This window comes from Coturnix japonica, chromosome 4 (assembly GCF_001577835.2).
Source record: "Coturnix japonica isolate 7356 chromosome 4, Coturnix japonica 2.1, whole genome shotgun sequence".
NCBI lineage: Eukaryota > Metazoa > Chordata > Aves > Galliformes > Phasianidae > Coturnix > Coturnix japonica.
Genome location: NC_029519.1, coordinates 12,246,008 through 12,270,413, shown reverse-complemented (window position 1 = coordinate 12,270,413; position 24,406 = coordinate 12,246,008). Strand labels below are relative to the sequence as shown.

General features: G+C 45.7%; 1 protein-coding gene across 7 annotated transcripts in view; it reads right to left on the bottom strand.

Moving 5' to 3' along the window:
- Positions 1-24,392, bottom strand: part of AMOT (angiomotin) — a 55,820-nt gene extending 31,428 nt beyond the window's left edge. The window contains exons 1-4 of one of the 7 annotated variants that reach the window (XM_015860445.2): positions 24,202-24,391; positions 22,363-22,427; positions 2,924-3,085; positions 622-1,540 (exon numbers count right to left, since the gene is read on the bottom strand). In XM_015860445.2, the coding sequence (XP_015715931.1) occupies positions 622-1,493 (872 nt within the window). In that variant the 5' untranslated portion in view covers positions 1,494-1,540; positions 2,924-3,085; positions 22,363-22,427; positions 24,202-24,391. Of the gene's footprint in view, positions 1-621; positions 1,541-2,923; positions 3,086-14,781; positions 15,467-19,198; positions 19,329-22,362; positions 22,428-23,803; positions 24,006-24,201 lie in introns of those variants that run through there. The other 6 variants (XM_015860443.2, XM_015860442.2, XM_015860447.2 and 3 more) reach the window with 6 other exon arrangements.
- Positions 24,393-24,406: the final 14 nt, after the last annotated feature.

The following is a 24,406-nucleotide window of genomic DNA, read 5'->3' as shown; positions in this document are numbered from 1 at the left end:
CAAACAAGCAAGTCTGGAATGAGGAACAAAGCATACACCATTCTCCACTCCTACGTGCTGGCCCACAGAAAAATCTGGAAAACTCTAAGGGAAGCTCTGGCCATTTTTGTTCCCCTCACTATTATTGCTTTCACTCACTTTCTCCTTTCCTATGTGGCACTTAGGTGCAGCTTGAACCTTAAAAAAGAAAAAAAATCTTTTCCCTTGGCAGATGCAATTAAAGCACAGCTTAAGAACTGCAATAAGTAACTGCAAGTTTCTAGAATGAATCACACCACAACCTTTTTTTTCCCCTTTCTTTAAAGCAAGCCTTCTGCAAGGCTCTGGAGCAGCATTAAACTTCACCTTGCCATAAAAATCAAGCTGGTCTGTTGTTTTTTAGTTTTTGTTTTTTTGGTGGTGCAGTTTTTTCCTCTCTAAAAGGCGTCAGGTCTCTCTATCTAAGTCAATGAAAGAACTTACAGTTCTTCCAGACACCGTCTGCAGCTGAACACAATACGTAGTCTCATATAAAAGAGATGAGATCTCTGCTGAAAGATAATCTACCTCGGGAGTGAAAACAGTGGACTGAGTCTTATGCTTTCTTTTCTTATCTGGCTGCCATTTTAAGATCTTGCTTACCTGACTGACCCATACTCAGGGGGATGCTGATACCTCATCATAGGCCCATCGGATCTTCCCTGCTGGCTCACACGATGATCGCTATAGAAATGCCCCGAGTCCTGAGGTTTGCAGTTCATAGATGGGGTGGACACATTTTTGTAAGGATACTCCGGAGGAGGACCCCGCTGTTCCATCCCTTTCATGCTGGGCTGGGAAGGGGGCTGCACTGAGTTCTTGTAGAACTCACTGGAGCCAGAATTTTTATAAGGGTCGCTCGACTGCTGAGGAGAGAGAGGAGACAGAGGGGAGAGTGGAGCGCTTGTGACAGGCGCGTGCGCCTTGACACCGCTGGTGGCCAAGGACAGCTGCATCAGCCTCTCACTCAGGGAGCGGACGTGTCCTTGCTTGAGGTCCTTAAGTCCTTCATCCTGGTGGACCTTCCCTGGGCTCACCCGCTGAACCGTGGGCCGCCCTTCAGTCCTCATTTTTTGATTGGTCACCCCCGTTACATAAAACGCTGCCCCGACACTAGCATGCGGCTGGCCCCTGAAATACTGCGACTGCACTTTGGCTTCCTCATAGGTTGGGAGATCCTCACTGTTCTGGAGTCGCGGAGAGAGCTGCTTCTCCATGATGCTGTTGTCCACCTGTATTTCCTGGCCCTGGGGCTCCTGGCGGGCAGCATGAGTCACAAGCTGGTGGTCCTGGGAGCTCAGCCCTTCGTTCTGAGATGCTGGACTCCCAGTGCTGTTGAAAGGGGGGGCATTTCCTGTGGCTTGCTGGTGTAAGGCAAGAAGGTTACGGTTGTCATTTGGGTTTCCGTATCTGAGCTGCTCCTGCAGCAGGCGTTGTAAAACTGTCGTAGCTGCTTGCTCTTCTGAATTCCTCATCTCAAACTGTGGTGCCTTTTGGGTGGAATGTAAAAGCTGCCCTTGACCTAAGGAAAGGAGACACGGTTATTAGCGCCTGAGTAGATCAAGCAGAAGACATTTAAGACCAATAGCTTAAAATACAGAAGAAAAAGGCAGGTTAGATTACCAAAGGTTCCCATAACAATAAGGGTCATTAAGGCCCTTAGACCTAAGAACTTGAATGCTAGGGGGCAAAGACTCAAAGGTGATGAAAGGTGACTTGCAAGTTTATAGGAATATCAATCGACTGCAAGCTGCAGAGATACAGGCTGAATACCTCAGACAGCAAGGCTGCTTTCAGGAGAAAGGAGACCCATAATTCATAGCATGACGGTAAAAATGCCTGAGCCCTGTTTGTTTTGTACTTACAGCTACCAACAGTGAAATAAGTTTCCCATGTTTGCAGGCAGGCAAAGATAAAAGGGTGAAATCAGCAAATTGTCAGCTTTAAGGAAGGGGAAAAAAGAAGTTCTGTTGAGACTGCATATGGTTCACAGGAAGCAGATGCATCTCTTAGTTTAGATCAGTTAAAGCAAGTAATGAATACCTGGATAGCCAGCAGACTTTTAGAGTTAATAAATATGCAGAATGAGATCAGTACCTAGTCTCCCTACTACAGAAAACAGTACATAATGGGGCAAGTGAGGACTCTGTAACTTCCTGCTATACAAAGGTAACCAAATCCTAACACATCTAAATATCATCAGCTGAACACATGCAAATGCAAGAGGAAAATAGTTGTCTGATCTAAGGCACAGAAAAAGATCTACAAGTGACAGGAAAAAGCACTGTGAACCAATGAGAGAAATTCAAAGAGCAAACTCAATGCGCAAATTCAACAGGCAGTAACCAACAGCAGTTAGCCCTCACTCAATCTCCCAGTAGAGTCAGGAATTTGTCAAGGAAACGCATAGCCATTGGCCTTGCATAAGCTGAAATATCCAAAATGAGTAACATCTCTGAGGCATTTAACTAAAAGCAGAGCTACCTCTTAGCCAGAACAGTTCAGAACAGAGCCTGCTTTACAAACACACATTGGTGTTCTGGCACTACCTTCTGGCACCTTTTTTTCTGTACATTGTCCCTTAGGTAGTGGCAATTTGCACACACTAGCTCGTTCTGTGGCAAACCCAGGGATGAGCTGCAGGAGTCAGGAGACCTGGAGGTCTGCTTCACTCCAGGCCTCCACAACCAGCCAGTTTCCTCCCTCAGGACTGCCTACCACAGGAGTCTAACACTGGAATACAAGGCCTCAGTGGGTCAGGCAGACAGAACCCTTCCGCAAACTTTAATGAAGGGAAAGTTAAAATCCACCTCCGCCCAGGCTGCCTTATCAAACTACAAATTTGGGTTCTATTGAACGGCCAGAGAAGTGGTTCTTCTGAAATCCTGTTTGAAGTGGCACATACCTACGTCCTTCACTTTGACTTCCTTGGTAAGGAGGAGCGGTTCTGGCACATGGGGGGATACAGCCTTCCTCCCGCACGTCCAAAATTTCCACTCAGAGATGGCTTCAGTCTCCTCTTCAGTGGAACAGATCACTTGATACTCTCCTCGCTTCCAAAATAATTCTGAGGAAAGCATTGAAAACATCATTTTAATCGGCAGATGAGATCCTAGAAATAACAAACCTTGGCCCATATTTACTATTTTTCTTTGTAGTTTCTTGTTTTCTCCCAGAGCCCGGCAATTCTGATCCCTTTAGGATGAATGAGCCCCCACGTCCCTAACAATCTACTCCAGCTGCTGCTTTAATCACGACAATTTCTGCTCCAAGATTAAATGTTGCCAAGTAATGCTCTGTTCCATCTGCGCCTCCAAGTGAAACAGTGATTAAAACCCTCTAATTCTTTAACTCCATTGTTTTATTTTTTTGCTAAGAATGAAAGCTGCAGCACAGATGACGATACTCTGCACTTTCAGCTCCTTTTTCAGTGGTACTGTATATTGCAAATTAGAGCAGAAATCCTTTAACGAAAGCTGCTGTGCTTACGTGCTTCATAAACTCACTACAAATTATGCTTCAGAAATGACTGAGAATGATCAGTATATAAGCATTAGCTTTATTTTACAGACTGGGAAAGTGAGAGAAAGAAAAAGACACTGCCAAAGTCTACGCCAGAAATACACTGCAGAGCCCAGCTCTAATTCCCCAAACATTCTTTCATTACGTTACTTTTCCCTTTCTGAACATAAAGCGCTAAAGAAACTTTAACCATTGAGGGGAGAATCAGAAAAACGTGTGTCTAGGTACATTATTCAAGATGCAGTTAAAACTACTACTAAAGATGTCCTAAGTGAAAAGGCAAAGAAGCAAAAGAAGTGGAACTTACTTGTGCACACTGTGTTTGTATTGTAGGGGTAAGCAATGAAAAGTAGCAAAATTAAAAATATTCACCAGGGTGCAAATTTTTATGTAATTTCCTGGAATGCTGCAAAAAATCAAAGGAGCAGACATAGCAGAGGAATGCAGACGTGGATACTTCTGCCACCGTCTCCTTACGGCACACATACACGCCCAACAAAACTTATCTCAGATCTGCAAGTTAAATACTTGAGGTGTCAACAGCAATTTCAAGGCACATGAACAATATCTAACCAGGGAACAAGGCTGTGTTGTGTGGTGTGGTACTTCAAGATGGTGGCTGAAAAAAACTTCTAATGTCAAATTCTTAACTGGTGACTTAGCTCGAGAGGGATATATTGAAAACAGCTGCCAGCAAATATGCAGCAAAGAACCTTAAACCAGGCACTAAGATAGTGCATAACTAGAGCAGTTTCTTGCCTCCTTTCCCAGTTTTGCAACAGAGGTGAAGGATTCCTTTCTCCCCCAAACTGGTAGCACTGACTCTTCTTATTTTATCTAAAAAAAACAAAAAAACAACAAAGTCGCTCTAAGCAACCTATTTTATTAGAGCATAAAAAGGCTTTTATTATGCAATATGATGCCGCCTTTCCACCCTAAGATTTCTTTTGTCTCTTCTGGAAAAATGTAAGGGGGGGGATGTTTATTTTTTTAATACAGAGATATAACCCAGCTTGAGATTCTGCCTCAAAGATTTTCTCCACAGACAAATGCAATCTGTGCACGCTTGACTCATGTAAACACTGAAGGAAGCAGAGCTGTATGTAACCATCTCTCACACATCGTTCTACCTCACAGCCACACGAGCTCATTCTGCCCATCAGAAGATGGATGGGCACAGTTCACACTGCAAGGATCCGCTGGGAATGAATACCACCAGTTTTAACGTGGATACAAAATTCAGCTCAGAAATCCAGAGGAGGAGGTGGATGGAGATGCAATCTGAAGACCCTCTGGCCAACAAACCCAGTTTCTTTATGACACGCACCATGCTGCCGTTCCACCCAAAGATTCCCTTTGTCTTAACTGTAAGACTGTTAGCACGAAGCCTCGTGTTTTTCCAATTCTACCCTATTATTTTTAATTAACAAAGAAAATCTTGTGCAATTAACTTGGGTGGCAGCATTCTTGGAATCTGCTTTCTGAGCAAGTTGGAAACTCATGGCAGAAACCAGTTAGCAGGGCTTTTTTATGTAATGAAACACAAAAATGAACAGTCCCATCGTTTCTGAAGCCCATGTGTTATTTATTTGGACACCAAATTCTATTTGTGCTGGGCTGTTCCAGCAATTTCAATTCTCAGTGTGCCAAGCACTGAAATGAGTGAGGTGCACTGGAAAAGTTGTTATGATAGAATGGGAAAGAAATTGATAGGTTCTGTAAATATTCTAACCAGACATCTCTCTGGGTTTAGCCTAAATCTATTAAGACGGACAGGGTTGAATAGTTAACTGCACTCGGTTCATTTCTGACTACCAAATCTCTGCAAAACTACTGGCTTATGCACTTCAGGATATATTCTTCATAACCACAAAGCCTATGAAAACTCTGCTTTCCAAGTGGAACATTCAGCTTTCAAACAATTCTACTCTAAGGAGCCACCGTGATGTACAGTTCCCAGGCTGAATAGATTTGGCAGTTTGCTCCTGCACGTCATCCCTCATGGATGATAATCCTACCATTTTACCCCAATCCCTATTCCCAAAATTACCCTTGGTCTGTTTGTATCTGCATGTTCCCAAGCTCAGAAATGGTTGAACTAACACAAGACCTGCAAAGTGTTGGATGCAGCCATGCTGAGGCCAAGAATGAGCATAAAGAGGAGCTTAACAGGTGCTATTCAACAAGGAAAAGACCCATTTTTGCACGGCATTGTGTAAGAGTGGAGTAACCAAAATTTCAGTGTGAAACATCCTGCAGCTGTACACAGGAACTGTGCCAGACCATCATAAGGAAGAGAAATTAATGAAGATTTTTAAAAGATAATGTTGCCAGGCTGTAGGGAACCAAAGCAGCACATTTCTGTACAGCATGCAAATATTTTTCAGCATTATAAAAATAAACAAGCTTAGACAAGCGAGGTACTCACCACTGCTTGATGAGTGGCTATAATGCTATAGCACAATTAACCTGCATGGAGCAATAATAACCTCACAAGTGAAGAGAAGCATCTCTCTAGCCTGTGAAACAAGGAGGAATGCAAGAGTCCCTGTGAGGGCAGCCTGTATGTACTTGCCCAGAGTGACTGCTTAGCCAAGAAGCTAATTAGCTTACACATCAGGTGGGATGGAAACAGGTTCATCACCTCAAAAGCTCTGTAGTACAGTTAAGCACTTTCAATTTTATTACTAAACTTCGTGTCAGTCATATACGGACAGAACAATCCAGGGACAGTCAGATTTCAAACTTGAGCAATAGAGTAGCTTCTTCAGTCAGAAAGTTTCAAAGGGGACCAAAGGTTCTGTTAAGTAATTCTGTGTTTCACAAAACATACATGTAATACTAAGCCTAGCTGCCAGCAGGTGATGGGATGCTTATCAGTTAGATGAAGTCTTAGGTTGTTGTTTTTTTTTAGGTACAGAGTTATCATTGAACACTGTAATAGAGAAAGGGAACACAAACCAGAGATAGAATGGAAAGAACAGCCTGTGAAGTCCTTGAGCTGAGTCACCCATTGTTTAACAGAAATATGCCCTCATACATGAGCTGTGCAAAACTCAGCACAGACTGCCTGATTCTGCAGAATTCACAAGACCACTGGAAACGTGGCTCTTCTGCACACAGTCCTTTTGAATGGTTAGGAGCATTGGATTCACAAAGGGTGGGGTCCAAAAATGATTTAATGAACAGCGCAGACTGTCACTTCATGCTCTTCCATTTCACTGCAGCTCTACCTTTGATGGTTGGACTAGATGATCTCGTAGGTCCTTTCCAACCTTGTGAGTCTATGATTCTACCTAAGGAGGAGGAAGGCAGAGCACATGCTGAGATAGTCTCTAAGAATGAGCGTTCCCAAGGCCAATACCCAAACCCACGAGGCAGAACACAACAAATGCCACAGTTCTGATAGTGCCTCGGTACCTCCTCCAAGCCAAAAAAAGCTCTCAGGCTCCAGCTATAAGCACTTCCGCAGCTTTCACTCAAACATCCCATCCCTGCTTGCCTGGATCTGCTGACTGCATCTCAGGTGATCTCGGAGGGTGGCACCGAGCAGGTGCATGGAGCAGAGCCAGCATTACTCATCTTCATACCAGAGGGACAGAGTCACTGGGCAAACAAGAAAAACTTCCTTCTTTTAACTTAAAAACAAGAACAATGGCACCCGGAGGGGTGCAAATAAATCCACATACCCTTTAAATTAGCTCATCTGGAAATGAAAGCGAGAGGCTACCAGAACACCCATGCACTGGTCCCAGCTCTAATGCCTCTGAGCCCACCTTGGCCCTGCCTTGCCAAAGCCACCACCCATTCCCCTCCAGTGCTTGTGGGGCCAGGCCCTGGCCACAGAACAGCACAAGGAAGCCTGGCAGGCTTTAAAGAAAAGCAGCAAGTCATTTGGTCTTGGAAAGAAGTCAGAATACCAACAGAGGAAAAGCCCCTCAAAATAACAGCACCATGGAAAAATTCAGAAGGCCTTAGAATTACTGCTGTCTCGCTGGAAAGTATAAATTTCTTCACAAAGAGGTACCTATAATCTTAACTGACATAATTTAGGCTTGGCATTAGGAAAAAGAAAAAAGAAAGAAAGACTCACAGAAGCTGGTATAAATAGGAATACTTCGTGCCTTGAGGCATTTTGATAAGAACATTAAGGAACGTCAGGATGCTCAATACAATTCTGAAAGTGGAACTCATAGAGACACTTTCTCTGAGTACGCTGCTCTAACAGGAAAACCAGCCTAGGTACATTCATCCAGCTGTACTAGGAATATTTCTAAGTGAATACACCATACCATCCCCTTATTTAAACTGCTATGCAGCACTACCAGGCATACAGACACCTATGTGCAGACTGCCCTTCAGCAGCACACGCTGCCATTTCTGCATATTTCATGAGACACCAGCTCCAAAAGAGGCAGCAGGAGCTCTGCTGTTAGCTTCATAAAGGCCAAGATCTCACCTTCTAGATGTCATCTCGATAAAACCATCAGGCTTACACCGCTTTAGTCACACCAGGTCTCATTTCAGAGGTCTGCCTCCCAGTGCACACCAAACAGGATTCATCTGTTTCAAACTTTACAGATTTCCAGTAATTACCCTTGTCGAATTTAGGATTTGTCATAAACCCAAGCCGCAATTTTAATTCAGCATAGAGCTTTGTTTTGTCTTTGTAGAATGCTCTGCTTCTCGCTCCTGCTAGCACTAAGGCAGCGCCCTGCTTCTGTTGTCAGCAGCCCCTGTCCCACAGCTATCCCAACTATGCCCTGCACCATTTTCATTGCATTGTGTGGTTTCTCCATTCCTTCGTTGATTTAGTCCAGGCCTCTCCTCAGGGCCCGCAGATAATGGAAACCATGTGAGAGTAGAATGTAATCTTCAAACATGAAAACCAGTTTCATGTGCATTATCAGAAGTGAGCAAAATGTTGACAGTGCATCATTTGTCCCTACCGATAGGATCAGGCTGCTTTAATTGCTGCAGAGATTAAAAAAAGAAAAAAAAAGAAAGATTACAATCGGCATCTGCATTAAAAATGAAGGCAAAAATCAAACCCAACAGCTTCAGCCCTGAAAACAGGAGGAAAACACTCCTCCTACAGCTGCGGCCCTTTGATGCTACTTTAAGGCTGTTTTTCCTCAGATGCCAGTTGTGACATCTGCAAATCTGTGTCACGAGTTGATACAAATAAAACTTGCAGGCAGAGGAGGGTGTAGGGAAGAAATCAGCACCGCCTAATGCCAGCATGGAATTTACTGGCTTTTTCAAGCATTACAATTTAAACTATGTTAAGCCCATTTTTAAAAGGAGGAACCTCTTCTCATTTTACAAAGCAGTTCTAGAGAATTCAGTGGGAACAGTCATGGAGCAAGGAAAGCAATCATTCTTCCAAGGGTTGCCTATTTTTCTTACCAAAGAAAAACAGCATAACCTCAGCCCATGTCCAGGCTGCCACTTACTTGACCAAGCTGGCAATGCTGCTCTGGGATGCTGTAGGAAGGGAGCAAGCCCTGCTGCAATGCAGGGACGAGCCAGGATCATGGAGCAAGCCCATCCTGTGACCTCAATGGATAAAAGACAGACTGCCTTTTTGTTGTTGTTAAAGCAAAACCCAACTGAATATCCAGACCACCACATTTTTAGAAAGCAAAGGTATTATAAAAGAGGTTTGGGTGTTGTTCTTTTATCATAACCACTTAGGTTTTTCATGCATACTTTGTAAAAATCTTGAATTACTTGTAGGATAATTAATTAAGCCTCACCACCACACTGGGAGGCAGATATTACAAAGCTCATTTCAGCACAGTGCGATTGGCTCAGCCCTGGCCTACATGGATGGTTTTGCTGCCACAACTGTGCCACTCCAAATGTGTTGGTTTGTTTTTCCATGTAACTATTCCAGCAACCACTCTAAAGCAGATGCAGCAATGCCAGGAAATAATGGTGTTGAGGTATATTACTCAGCAAAACTACATCCTTGCTAATATAAACTTCATCACTGCTAGAAGGGTTTTTCATAACGACTGAAGCAGCAAATGTTTTAAGTACAGATTCTGCCTAAACATTAAACCATGGACATCCCAGAATCTGTTCAAGCAGAAGGCAGGGAGCTCTAAATGTTCTCTACAGCAAGAAGATGCACTTGCAAAGTATTCCTAGTGGCTGCAGAAACAGAGTTGGAGCGATGCATTATTTCCCTAGTGAAAGGCACACACACATTCCAGTTGCAGTGGGGCAGTGTTAGGAGCTAACAGCACACTGTGGATGCCAAGATTTTTCGTTTATTTTCTTAAGAAGGATCCAAGTGCTTCATTCCTAATCATAATCCAGCAACAGGAAAGGGCAGGTGTTTTCATGCACCTTTGGAGTGCTTTTCCTCCTACTCTCCAAGGTTTCCTTGACTTACCCAAGGGTGGAGAGGACAACGTAACTGCTCACAGTCTCCTAAATCCTTATTATTCTGTAACAAAAAAGAGCAACACTAACATAGAGAGGATACTACAAAATGTTTCGAAGAGGAAAAAGGTATTTTATGCTTAGACAACCGACCTCAACAAGTCACTCTATGAGATAACAAGAGTGAAAAAGGCAGTAGGTATGATGGGTGTTGTCCACCCATTCCAGAGAACCAAGAATGCAGGTGGTGTGTCAGTAAAACATGGGAAGATTCAGCCCTTTGAAGAAGAGCACTTGGTTTTCCAGTGCCAGCAGTAGAGCAGCTGCTCACAACCAACCATGACAAATGGCAACTACAACCTGTGATCCTGGAGCCTTCAGCATAGGTTCTCCCTTTGCTTAAGCTATGTGCTCACATTGCCACTATTCAACTACAAGATTTTGAAGCCCTGAGAACTTTGCTTCCATGGGTCTTTTCATTTCCATCTTTGTTTTCTGCTTTGTGCAGAACCTTTTCTTTCCATTCAACTATTCCTGTTTGCTCACCAATTCAACACTGATGAACCTATCTCCCACTTAAACCAGGTGCTTGGTTTGCCCTGAGTGGCCATTTACATACAGATTCACACAGGCAAGTTTGAAATATATCATTACTTAAAAATTAAATTTGAGTATCTAGGTACATGCAAATTATAGCACTACTCTTTTCACCTACAGGCGTAGTAAGCAAGACAAATACTATACTGCATACTTGGAAATGACTTGCTCCTAGGGCCTCCTTCACACTATTCCCTCACACAAAGTTGCCGAGAGAAGATCACACATATGAGATAAGTAGAAGTCTGATAGAAAAAGCAACTACATGTCGGAAAGCAAGAGAATAAAGAATCCCAGTAAGCAGAAAACAAGCTCACAGAAATTGCTTGTGGCCCAGATTCAGCACAATGGACTAAATCATTCTGACAAATCCTCTACTGCTTCCTGTAACTTTACAGCCCCGGCAATGGGCAATTTGGAACACTTCTCTGAAAAACCAAGAGATCCAAGTTCTCCCTTGTCTTTCAGGGGAAAGAAGAGGAGAAAGAGAGCCTTCAGCCTCTTTGCCAATCACCAAGAATGGCCGTTCTCACACTATTCTAAACTTCTGGTCTCCATGGAAGGGGGATACCTACGAGCAAACATTGGCAAGTAAGGCCATTCCACTCCCGCTATATTGTCCACAATAGCAAGGAAAGAAATCTGTAATGCTGTTAGGAAGTTTCTGTTAGGAAACCCTTCAGAAAGCTTCTTCACAAGCGGCTGAAAATACCCTGCAGTTTGGGAACGCGCAACAAAAGTTGGATGGGGGAAAACAGGCATCTTACTTTATTCTGAAAGCATTTACACTTCACCCCAATGCGGGAACGTCTAATAATCCAAGAATCTTTTGCCAAGAACAAGGTCAGAGTTTTCTAATTCAGAACAGAGCCTAAAACACACCCTATTCTGCCCTGCACATAATTTATCTCCTAATTTACAGGTGTTTGGAGCCAGGTTTTAGTTAGTTTAATACAAAACTTCAACACGTAAGAACTTTCTTATACTGGGCTTCGTCCTTCCATCAGGTTACAGTTCTGCAGCCCTTTAAGAGCTGTCAGTATGAATGAAGCAAGAACTGCAATCCGGAGCTGTGCCCCAGGAGAGGTATGAACAGACAGACCTATTCACAGCTACAAGGATTTTACATTAACATACACTTGGACTGTTGATAATTCTGGAATTAAAGACTTATTTCTGTATATACATTGATATGGCAACAACCAAAACCTATGCCAGATTTTGCTCTATGTTAATAAAAGAAAGCCCTTAACGAGCTGAAATTTTACTTCATTATAGTGACAGCAAGCCAGAGCCAGGGGCCAAGACATCATGTGCTGGATGCTGTGCAGAGTTAAATAGTGCATGTTTTTCCAACAACAACAACAAAATCCACACACACACACAAAACAGCAAAACCAAACAACCCACATCACACTCAACTGGAAGCTTAAAAAAAAGAAAAAAAAGAAAAGAAGATAAAAGAGGGAGAAAGGTTTATGTTTGGAGAGTGTAAGGACTGCACGTTCTCAGTTTCATTGTCGTGGTTCAGAAAACACAGCAGTAAGGCAATGCAACCTCACTGCTAAATAAACCCAAAGAGCAGCCGGTCTGCTGGCGGACAGGAGAAAGAGAACAAGAGGACTATGAAGTTATCTGTAGATTCTTTTCTACAAAGTGAATGGCTTATGCTAATCAGGATGCATCTGAAATATATCATCGAAGCCTTCTCGTACAAATATAGCTCTTATTTATCCAGAAGGATCCCCACCAGCTGGCAATGTTTGCATACAATGTTAAACCCAACTTGAAGAGCTCATGCATTATGAGTCATTTCGCATTTAAAAACATTAGTTCTCTTTGCTGTTACTGAAGATGGAGTATCCCATGAGAAGAATTCCTGTGGAATTCCACAATGCACCACGCTTCCGTCCTACTTCCTCCAGCACAAAGAAGTTGCACGTTTTTGTCAGTTCTTTTTTTCCCCTACCAGAGCTCTGCCTACAGAATACCTTTGGAGAAGGAACAAAAGGGTTTGCACCAATCCCTTCTATATGAATCAAATATTTACGCTATGCCCTCTTCAAGCACTTTCATCTAGTAACCTGTGGAATGTGATCTCCTGACCTTAACACTCAAGCACATCTAAATCAGCCGCCCTTTGAGCTGCATTACAGACTGGAGGGAATTTTTATACATTTGTATTACAGGCATATGAAAACCTTGTGGTGCATCTGTGGCACCCTGCAGTGCAAAGCGGGCCATGCATTAGTCCAGAGTCACTCAAATATGCTTTGCGAAAGTGCAGTCCTCTGACTCCTCAGAGTTTATGGCACAATCCGATGTCGTGCATCACCACAAGCAGGTAGAATAACGACCATGGGATCAGTACATTAACCAGCCGTCACAACTCAAAGATGCTTTGTGCAAATAACACCAAAATTATGAGGTCTCGGCACTGCCAAAGAAATCCACAGCCACACATCCCAACGAATGGCCCCTGCTGCCTGTTCGTAATGCAGTAACAGCGAGCTCAGGGAGACCAGGCTCCTCCTTCTCTCCTCATGGAAATCCTTTCCTTTTCTCAAGGACAGCAAAAACAAATCATTCTGTGTTGTGTTTGAGGTTCCCATTAAAGTTTTAAGGATAGAGGTTATGTTGCAACTAAGTCTGGGAGAAAAAGAGGGAGATCAAGCACTCTCGACAAACCCCCAACCCTGACTTCTACCATAGGACTAATTTTTCCAGGGCTAGCCATGAACCAACCCACTGCTAGGAGCAGCAATCAATGAGAGAGCCCTGGTCCAAATCTAACCCAAAGATTTAAAAGGGTCGTGGACTCATTGATAAAGTTCATTTTTTTCTACTAGCCCCGAACAGCCGTCGTGGTGTTGCCACCACTCATGCAGCTGCAGCAAGCATAAGCTTGAGAAAATAGTTCTCATGACCCCACCTGCGGATTGGTAGAGAGACCTGGTCACCAGAAGAAGTCACAGGTGGCAGAAAACAGCGAGACAGCAGCCAAAACCTGCGTCCTGTCCTCTGATGGAGCCAGGTTGGACACCCACCCCAGGGCGGCTCTTACACCTCAGCTCTGAGGGTCCATCAGCTTCTGCCCTCCCTCCCAGGGTGAAACACACACCTTTTCCACTCTCTTTTCCCATCTAAGTTTCCAAAGAGGAGAGGAACAGGAAAAAAAAGAAAGAAAGAAAGAGGACCAGGGAGCAGAGCAGAGCGATATTTAGCATTTCCTGTATCATCGACAGGAACAACCCACGCAGTGGGGAAGAGCATGATGTCAAGGCTGGTTTCACTATATAAACAGCCAGATCCTCCCGCCGGGGGATGCTGCGTGCTTCCATGGGGAACAATACAACCCTCCCTGCAAAGGAGGAGTCCAACTATGAGCCATGTGAATTCCGCAGGTTCTTCCTTTGCACAAAAGCCCATCAGCGATGAAACTCTGGCCCAGGGGAAGCAGGGACAGAGACAGAGCTGGGGGAGAATGAAGGATCAGAAACTCACAGCGGTATTTCCACTTGTAAAACAGCACACATCCAGCTCTTGGCCCCTAGAGAAAGGAATATGCTCCAAAACATGTTTCCCTGTACAGACTGGGCCTCCTTCCAGTTATTATGTGCACATGTCCCTGCTGCGTTTTCAGCCTAACTTGAAAAACACAAAAAACAAAGAAAATATCTTCACGTTCACTCTGTACGTTGCCAAGCTTGTTACCAGCCATGTCCAACAGGCTGATAAGATGTGGATGCACCTTAATTACAGGCCCAACACTTCCACACCTTGTGGCACAAGGAATAAGGCACTTAATGGAAAACAAACTCCAGCACGGAATGAGAAATCCCAACCGATGGCAGCAGCCCTACTCACATGCATGCATACATCAGAGCACGTACATGATTCTCTGCAGAGCACCACAAGCAACGACAGCCTGGACACGTGGATTACAACAAGCACAACAGTGACTGCCTTCTGAAAAGAGCGCCACAAGAAACGTGGCTGAGACAGACACACTTCAGTGCCTCCCAAAAAATTCTGCTTCATCCGATTACACACAAGCCCACAACTATTAATTTTAATTAATATTTAGTGACAGTGGTGAAATTGTAAGTGTATTTTTTGTGTCCGTTTGCAAGATGAAGCGCAGTCTTTGCAGGAGAGAAATGATTGCCAAAAGCCCACAGAGCCAGTCTGTCTCCCGGCTCTGGCTACAAGAATGAAAGCTGAGTCCTGTGCCATGAGCGCGTCTCTTACCTACTGATCTGCTGAAAACAAAAGGATTTTCTTCTTTTCAGAAACCGGACACTTGGAGCTCGCTGGGGTGGCCGCACAAAGCTGCCCTGCTGCCAAGGGGATTCTTTTCCTCGGCTTTTTGTTGTTGTTTGGTTTTTTACCCCGGAGAGTAAAGGGCAGAGCGGTGGATTCAGCAGGGGCAAAGGGTGGAATTCGAGACCCAACGGGTGAGCTGCAGGGCTCTCTCCAAACGACGTCGGCTTCAAGGCGCTTTTGCTTCCAAATCCTTCTTCATCCTCAGTGTCAATAAAACCGGAGGGAGAAGCAAACTATTTTAGCGGCACAAATATACCGGGCTCCGCAGGGGATGGGACGTGATGGGAGGCGGATCCGCAGCTCCACTTTTCTTTTTATTGCAAACGAACGCGCTCACAGCCCGGCGACCGGGACGGCGAGCCAGCACTCGGCGCCTCGAGAACTGCGGGACGAGCGAGCAGGACAGCCCCGAGACACGGGCTGCGCTGTCAGCGGGGAGCGGGGGCCCGCAGCATCGCGGCCGGGGCACACAGCGGGGCACACAGACAGCCGGGCTCCCGCCGCTCCGCGCCTCGTCCCCGCGGTTACCTGAGCCGGCCGGGCAGGGCGGGGCAGGGCAGGGCCGTCCCGCGGTGCTCGCACGCAGCTCCGCTCCGTGCCTCTCCCGCCCGTGTGTACGCGGAGCGCCCCGCGGGCGGCACTGCGGATGGGCGGGCAGGAAACACGGCCCGCCCCCGGCCCGCCCCGCCCGGCCCAGCGCTCTGTTGTTCGGATGCCGGATAGTGGAAAGTGAGGGCAGCATACGTGGCTAACCGCGTAGAGGCGGGGTGTTAAAGGAGTCCCCCCTGTATCGCATTCCGATTGTTTTGAGGCTCTCTCGGCGCATCCCAGCCCCACACGGCCAAACCTGAGGGCAGGTATGAGCCCTCGCCGTTTTCCTCCATAGGAGTAACCACACAGAGATGGTTTGCACTGAAGGCTTCAGCTCCTGGAGACTTTCAGCTTAGAACATAGCGTGGCTTTACACACACATGATCCGGCTTCCCTTGTGCTCATTTCCCCACGAAGGGATAAAAGCGGCTGCCAGGCTGGGTGCAGTGCCCCTGCTTTGGAGGACCTCATGCCATAGGGCAGCATCATTCTCATGACACCAAGTCCTGCTGCTGCGTGCCAAAAGCCCTGCTTATGAAATGGGCTGAGCACCTTTACCATCTCTGAGACTGATGCTGTAAACATGGGCAAATCTCAGCCTTAAACAAGACTCATAACAAACTGGTCCTGGTTTGTGTACAAGCCATGGTACTCCTTCAGAAAGGAACCAAATGGGGATGTGAAGCAGGCACAGCAATCACAGCAGGCCAGGTACATTAAGGCCTGACTGCAAATAAGAAACCCGTTAAGCAATGCCTGCACAGTAAGGCTCGGTCTGTCAATCTCATCCATTTCCAAAGGACTCTGCATGCCAAAAGTGTCCACACGTCAAGTCCCTGTGCTGCAAAACTTGGCCTGCTGACTTGAATTCATCCAGGCTCTTCGTGTGAGAAGAGATAACCCGGTCCAGCCACTGACCCTTCAGCTGTGCAAAGGAAATGAGTCCTTTCCAACATTCACAACTCTTACCGTTCTAAAGAAGAAACTGGAAAGAAGTTCAGGAAGTCAAACTTCAGAAATCCCAAATGCAGCCAATATACAAACATTGATTCTTTCCCCCTGGAATTGATTCCCATGCACTGGAACGCTTTGGTGGAATAAATGCAGAAACACACGTAAACAACTCATTAACATCACACGACCTTACAGCTTGCAATAAGAGAAAGAAAGGAAAAAAGAGGACAGAACAAGTTAATGAAGCACATATTTGCTAGATGCTGTGGGGTGGATTTGTAAGGGCATTACACTGCTACAGTCAATTAAGGAGTTATAAACTATGCTTCAATCACACATCCTGCCTCCCTCCCACACGCCACAAGAAAAAAGAGCGGGGAGTAAAGAGAGAAGGTAGAGTCATTGGGAGATGGAAATATTGCTTCATTCAGACATTGAAGAGCAGCTAGCCTTGCCCGAAGCACCTTAACCTCAAGTCATCCGCTGCTGTTTATTCTACAGAGCACTAACTGCTCGTGCTTAACCCACACAATTGGAGATAACAGCTTTATCGGAGCTGGAAAAGAACGAAGATGCACAAAATGCAGATCCTCTCCCTAACAATCCCGTCCCCCTGCAGCTCCCTGTGCCAGGATCCTGGCGCACACCCGGCTGCCGCTGGAGGAAGCCAGCAGTTTCCACACACACATCACGCCACAATGTGGGAATTCAGGAAACGACACAAGAAAGGGGTTCCTACTAACTGTTCCAGAGCACTCGGGCCAATTTATGCAATCACACGGAGGTCACAGTCAATGTGTTCAAAGGCACAAAAGAGAAGCGTCACAACGGCAGCTATTTCTAAGTAGGAAAATCAATCTGGAGCTCACAAAGCGCTTGGATGACCTGGAATTGCTCCACCTACAATTTTTTAAGAGGTTGTCCTTCACATTCCTTAGAATTCCTCCATCTTAAAGTTCCTCCCTCCAGGAATCTCTGCCGCTCTGCGTCCTTTGTCCACAGCAGCTGGAGCTCAGGAAGCTGCTGACATTATCCCTCGTGTACAGACAGGAATCGCCGCCCGATTCCGCATCCATTCAGCACAGTGAGAGGGGTACAAATTAATCTCTGTTCATCCCTGGTCCTGCACCAATTTAACGGTGCTTTTCTTGTGGCATGTAAAAAATAAACTCTTAACAACACTGAGAAGTGCCAGGGAGCTGCTGGGACCAGACGGGGCATTCCCTCTGCCACCAAAGCTAAAGAGATCTCTCCTTAGATTCTGAAGAAATGAACGAAGAGATTCCCTAAACTTCCAAAGGATTTGGATCACAGTGACGTGCATGAATAAGGCAGAGAGGCCCTGCACTTCTACACAGTCTTTGCTCTCGATGACTAAAGAAAGTATGAAGTCACATGAGAGAGATGTACAGCAGGTTCCGCACAAAAGCACTTAATAATCCTGATATGACCACAACAATCATGAGGGGAAAAACAGGCCTGATTTAACACCAAATATCCTAACCATTTTTGTCTCCAGAACTAATGATGGTGCCAATAACCCCCCACAGAGACAAGGGAGGGAGGCAGCGTCCCTTTCTGATCTCAAGTTTTGCAACTCGTTTTTGATAATGCCATCAGAATCAGACTGAGACATGGAAGAGGCCCAACTAAAAGTAACCTCTGGTTGGAAGAAATCTCTCATTGCTTTGGGAGGTCCTAAAATGGGTCTGAGCGATATGATGAACACCACACAGATACCAGAGCTCTGCTGTCTGCAGGAGCGGGGCCACCTCCTTCCACTAGGCAGAAGCTGAATAGTAAACAGATCACTTTGAACATGAAATAAAGAGGAGGGATAAAAGGAGAGAGAATGCTATGTAGAAAAAAGGGCAAATGCATTGGAGCAAAACATAAAATTCTGTTCAATAATTGCTTCAAAAAAGTGGCAATTACAGTTTTTCTGTGTATAATGCTCTTCTGAAAGCAGTCTTTCTCCTTTTAGTGAGCTACAGAAAGATTCGTAATTAAAGGCGGCAGCAAGATACCAAGTAACAGATAGTTCATTAGCATTTTATGTTCAAAAAACCTAAAAATAGTTTTGCAGAAAATCTGATTTGATTTTACACTATTTCAGATGCTTCTGCAGGATTCTGGAAGAGCACCAGCACTCTCTGCTGGCCATCTTTGTTCAGTAGTTAACTACAGGAGAAATGAGGCAAGAAAATGAACTGTTGGTTTTTTTTTAATGTGAAATGCCATTTTTGCTGTAAGAGGATGATTAATGAGATCCCTACCAACTGAGCAAACAGCAACTAAGAGCTAGTTATGTTTCTGGAAACAATACGGTCATTACTAAGTAGAGTATTTACTATGGTCAATCATCGTTTGCTGGAATAAATTTCGCTGTTGCAAATAAACATCTGATGTTTAATGCTTTGCTTTGCAGAAAGCACTTCTGCTGAGCTGCAGCACAAAGACAAGCTGGCGTGAGAAGTTCCCATGATGCCAGATCCCTTCCTTGGCTCCCTCCTGACTTTCCATCAATTTTAGAGCTATGCCAAGAAAAGCAGCTCTTGTTAAAGAAGTCCTAGCACAGCACTGGCATCTTCCCCTGAAGCTACCGTGCTTCAATCCAGGCAACCCTGCTCTGATTCCATCCTTGTTACACCCCTCCCCAGGAAGACTTCATTCCCTCTCCTCACACACACCCACACATTGCCTGCACCCTGTGGACTCCCTCACCATCCATGCCAGAGACTGCATGGGGCAAACACACAGGTAGCAAAAAAATATGAATAAAAGCAAAGCCAAGTACCTAAGTGACAGCTGTCCCAGTTTCCAAACTGCACAGATCAGGCATCAGCAAGAAGGGTTAAGACTGGCAAATTGAATCCATGTGCAGCTCATGAAAGTGTGGGAAACAAAAGAGACAATGTGAGTTAAGGACAGAGTATTCATTAGCAAAGGGCTCAAGTTTCTTGGCTTTTGCTGCCCTGCTTCCCAATGGCTATTTTTTTCAAGGTAGCTTTTTGTTCTTTAGTTCTGTGGAAAGACATTATGCTCAAGCTAACTAACAAACTAAGGCTCAGTACATGTGGAACTGCTTAGAGTTATTTGTCTTTTTAATTCCTGGGGACATAAGAGCAATGTCAGAGATAGTTTTCTGCTGGGCTACAGTGGGCTTTGGTCAGAGCTTTATACGACATAGCTGATCCAAAGACCCCCACCACTCATTTATAAATACTCATTTACACTATGGTATTAAGTAGGGAAATCTGATCTGGAGAAAGAGGTCCCAGACACTCAGAGCAGAGCCTAGGGCACAACCCTATCCACAGCCCACTGAGTGATAAAGGAGCACAAGGGGCATCAGTGAGTATCCATGGTAGGTCTGCACCCATCCACCACTTAGGAGACACTCAGAGAGAGCATGCCAGCCTTGTGGTGCCAGGGCTTCAGAAGCAGCTCCATGTCAGGTAGGACATAAATACCATGTTAGGATCCCTTATTGAGGTCCCTACAGATCAGATGAGTACTGAAAACTGAGCCTCCAAGTCCATTCCTTGGGTCCCCAACAAAGCTGAATTCAAGTAATCTGTACAGGGGAGTTGATTTGCTGGTGGAGTTCTGGAAAAATAGAATTTGAAACGGTAGGCTGGAAATTGAAACTAAGGTTCTGCTTCGCTGTTTGAGGCAACAGATATTTATCTACCGAGTTCAGCAAGCATGTGCTGCATTTTCTTTTGACTGTTTTACTTTATGAAGTAAAAAGTATGAATAAGGGTTCCCAAATCAGAGCAACAGCTGAGAGCCCTAAAAAGAACAAGCATGGTGGAAAACAGCAAAGTTTTAACACAATCGTAACAAAGTCAGAAATAATTGTTCTAATGCATTCGGTTCCTGACAAATCTCAGCTTCAGAAGCGCTTTGCATCCACTGAGAGTCCTAAGGAACTTTGAAAGCGTTCAGGGATCACTGACATTTGGCAGAGCGGGGCCAGCAGCAGCAGCAGCCAAAAGCCAAGCAGAGCGCCCTAAAACACCGAGTGAGGAACAGAGATTCCTGCCTAAAGGATCAGAGCAAGTTTCCCATCGTGCAAAACGGCTAAAGGTTTCAGACCTCAAGTTTTCTACTTGTTAAGGAAGTTAATAATTTGAATATGACAGGACTCAGCAGGAGATCATTGATCTACATTAAATGAGAAGATGCTAAAAGCCCCAAGAACTTGAGTAACTGTAGGAAATTAGCATGTTTTGGTTTTTTTTTAATATTAATCATACATGCCAGACTACTCTTAAACATTCTCTTTCCACATTCATATCCACACCTTTACCTTTGTACCATTCGAATTCTGTATTCAGCTCTGTCCCTTGATCATTAATGCAGACTCCTAAGCTTCAGACTTCAAAGAAACGCACGCGTAAGAGTCACAGGCGCAGGACTGGAACAGCGTCAAAGCCTCCCTGTGCAGGAACCTCCATCTTCTGTTTGACTTCACTGTACAAATACTTCGTTCTATCAAGACTGAGAAATTCAATGATTTAAGTAGGGCTTCCCACAGATTAAGTTAATAAGGGAATCCAACAGTGCCTCATCTCCATCCGCCTTCCAAACACTGGTAAATGAAAGGAAATAGGAATGTCTCCTGGGGTAAGAGAAAGACGTGAGCTCTCTACAAATGTGCAAGGGAAGAAACCAAAGGCTTCTTTGTGCGCATATGTACTTTTCCAGGAATCCTCTCCCCTCGTCTCTCCCATAAGTGGCACCAAGTTTTTCTAAGAACGTTATCACATGCAAAGGCAAAGCCTTGTCCAAGCAGCATAGGTTTAGTTTTCTCCCTACATCCTTCTAGACCTGCTCTTCCAAGGTTTTCTGTCAGCCATCTGCCCCATACACTGTTTCTAATGTTATACTTTTATATACTTCCTTTGATCCTTCCCCCTTTTTTCTGCTCTCATCCCCCCACCCTGCAGCTCCCAGTGCTTGTGTACCCCACTGCCTTACTGCTGTGGGTGTCCTCTTGCCACATGGAGCCCATGTCCAGTATCACCAGTGCTTCCCAGAGCTCCAGCCATCCCTTACTATTCTGAGCTCCATGTATATAAAACAATTACAGTTAACACAAAACATCTGGGTTTTACAAACAAAGAAATTACAGCACAGGTAGATCAAAATCAGACCTCTCCTAAGCCCAAAGGGACTCAGTTAATGTAACCTGCAGTCAGCAGCCTCTGAGTTTGAAAATTAAACCAACATCTCGTGGTTGAGACTAAACCCCTGCACAAGACAATCCAAAAGGAGTCTGGCCATTTTAGGTTTGTTCGTAGCTGCTGGTGTATTCCCAGCTTTCAAGGAAATTACCCAACACCAAACACAGGTGCGGTTTCTTTAGTGGTAAGAAAGCTGACATAGCTCTTCAGATTCTGCCATTTTCACCTACAAGATGGTCTGCTCTCACTCTGAACTAAGTTGTAGGATACAACAGTGTAATGCAAGAAGCTGTTATGGATGCACTTCAAATGCCTTATGACGACCCAGAAAACATCAGGCTAAAGTAGCAGTATTGATGGTAGAACGTATGATGACTTATGGAGAAGGTGAACTAGAAAGTCAAACTCAGAAACTTCTCTGCTAATGAGAACATTGCAATTAGGTCATCGCTAAACACTGTGTAACTAGGAATCAGAGCACAAATATTGCCACAGAATAATTAATACGTGACAGCAAGTTCTTGGAATGAGAACAGGGATTTCTCCCACATAGCCCTACTATTGAATTATACAGATAAACAGCAGCCCTGAGATAGTCAGCTTCCAAGGAGGCACGCAGGTAAAACACAGAGATCCAGTTTAGTATGAGCCTAAACTCCCAGACATGAAAGTTCACACCCAACTTTAATGAAAGATAGTGCTCAGAGTGAGTTCTGGGGTCAGAATTCTATTTAGGTCACGTATGAACTTGATCCAGGACACAACTTACTTTAACTATCTTCAGGACTCGAGTTTGAGCAGTGTTTCTAATTTCCAGTAATTATTTCTCTTTTGCTAAAAAAAAAAACCCCTACATTAGTTCCATTTTGCTCAGTTCAGACTGTGGGTTATGGTAGCTTGCTAAACACCAGACCTTTATTCAAACCAGAATGCTTTTTGTCACAGACACCCTGAATCTCTCCCTCTCTACAATCCTACACAGGCACCCAGCAGTACCTGCTGCTGGGGCACACAGGTCAGGAGGGCAAAGAGCTGCAGGTTAATGGGATGCTGCTCTGATCAGGGAGGTTAGGTTACAAGGCCGTGCCTTTGAAGACCGGCTTCTTCAGTGTGGCCCTTTGGTTTACAACTGGGATTTCTTTTAATTAGATTGTATTCCTAATTATTTATGACCTATATTATCTGCAGAAGCTGCCCAAAGCCAAAAGATATCAGCTTTAATGAGGATAATTGGAATAGGTTTTTTTCCCTTCTTTTGTAAAGCACCTTGGGCCTTACTGATTAGAGGTGCTAGGACAGGATTAGATGTTAAATGAAAAACTATTATTAAAACGTGGAATAAGAACGAGGACTGAATTAGAATGGAATTTTCTATTTTCTGTTGCATGAGGGATGAGCAGAAGATCATTTATTAGAGGTGACACAGAAACTTAACCTGAAAATCAAATGGGCATCTTCTTGATGCTCCTCGTGGTAAAGGACTCCAGGCAAGGATGCCATGGGCATGAGCCTGGGACCAGATGTTTTAAGAAGTAAAAACAGCCCCCCAAGTACCTGTGCCATGGGAACACCAGGAGGTGTCCTGGCACATAGGGGTGGTTTCGCTGGGTTCTGGCTACCTACAACATCAAGCAAAAGCAACAGCCGCCAGGTTCCTGCGTGACTGCAGATTCAGCCTTCCGTCCCTCTGCTCTACCAAAAAGATATCTTGGAATTGGCACAGATGGAACTTGTGGCTCTGCTCCCACCATATGGTGAGTCTCGCTGAGAATATTTATAGGCCAACCTGAATCAGCCTGCCTATAAAGGCCCAGTCTTTTTTACCTGGGGCAGCGCAGGGATGGTTGAACCCAGACCTCAGGGGGCTGCTGGGGGATCATTCTCTCTCTATGGGGCAGGGACACAGATACAGAGCTCCCAACACTTCTGGGATCATCACTCATAGATCAACATTTTCTTCTCTCAGGAACCAAAGTAGGAGGATTTGGAGTCCTTTCTGCTTAATTTGGGGTTCGGGCAGAGGTGGATCAGCAGGAATGGGAGCAGTGGGCCAGGCACGCACTGAGGCCACAGGGCTCCTGTGTGGGACTACAGGAGCAAAGTGTCCCCTGGCGCTACATGGACCCAAAAACAGACATGGCAAGGGCCAGCACAGCTCTGCTCTCCCCTTCACACACGCAAACCCCTCTGACCGCAGAGCAGGTACTCACGGCAAACCCTCATAGCCTTCTCGAAGCTTTCCCAGGAGTCTTCCTCAGGACTCGCGGGGGCCTGGGGCTGAGCCCCGGCTCTGCCTCCGTCCCCGGGAGGGGCCCGAGACGGGGCAGCGCGGCCACAGTACCCTCAGGCCGAGCGCGGGGCGGCGGGCAGCCCCTGAGGGAGGGATGGAGGGCAGGAGGGCCGCGGTCGTGAGGCGGGAGCAGACTCCTCGCTCCCCCTTTCCCCCAGCGGCCTCTCCACCGGCGGAGCCCCGCGCCGCTCCCCTGCACCTGCCCGAGCCCGGCATCCCGGCGGGCAGGGCGGCCGCGGGCCCTCTCAGAGGCGCGGAGAACCGGCCTCACCGCAGCGGCCCGCGCCTTCCATCGGTCCCTCCCTTCCCGCTCCTTACCCGGCGGGCGCCTGCCCCGTCGGCCGCCCGCTCATCCATCCTGCCGCTTTCCCCGCCGAGGTGACAAAGCCGGCATGGCAACGGGAGGCGCCGCGCGGCTCTGGGAGGCGCCTTGCCCAGGTTGGGTGGATAACTTTCACCAGGCGGCGGCGGCGCCCGGCATCCCCCGCTGGGCCGGGCCCTGCAGTGGCTGCCGGGAGGCGTA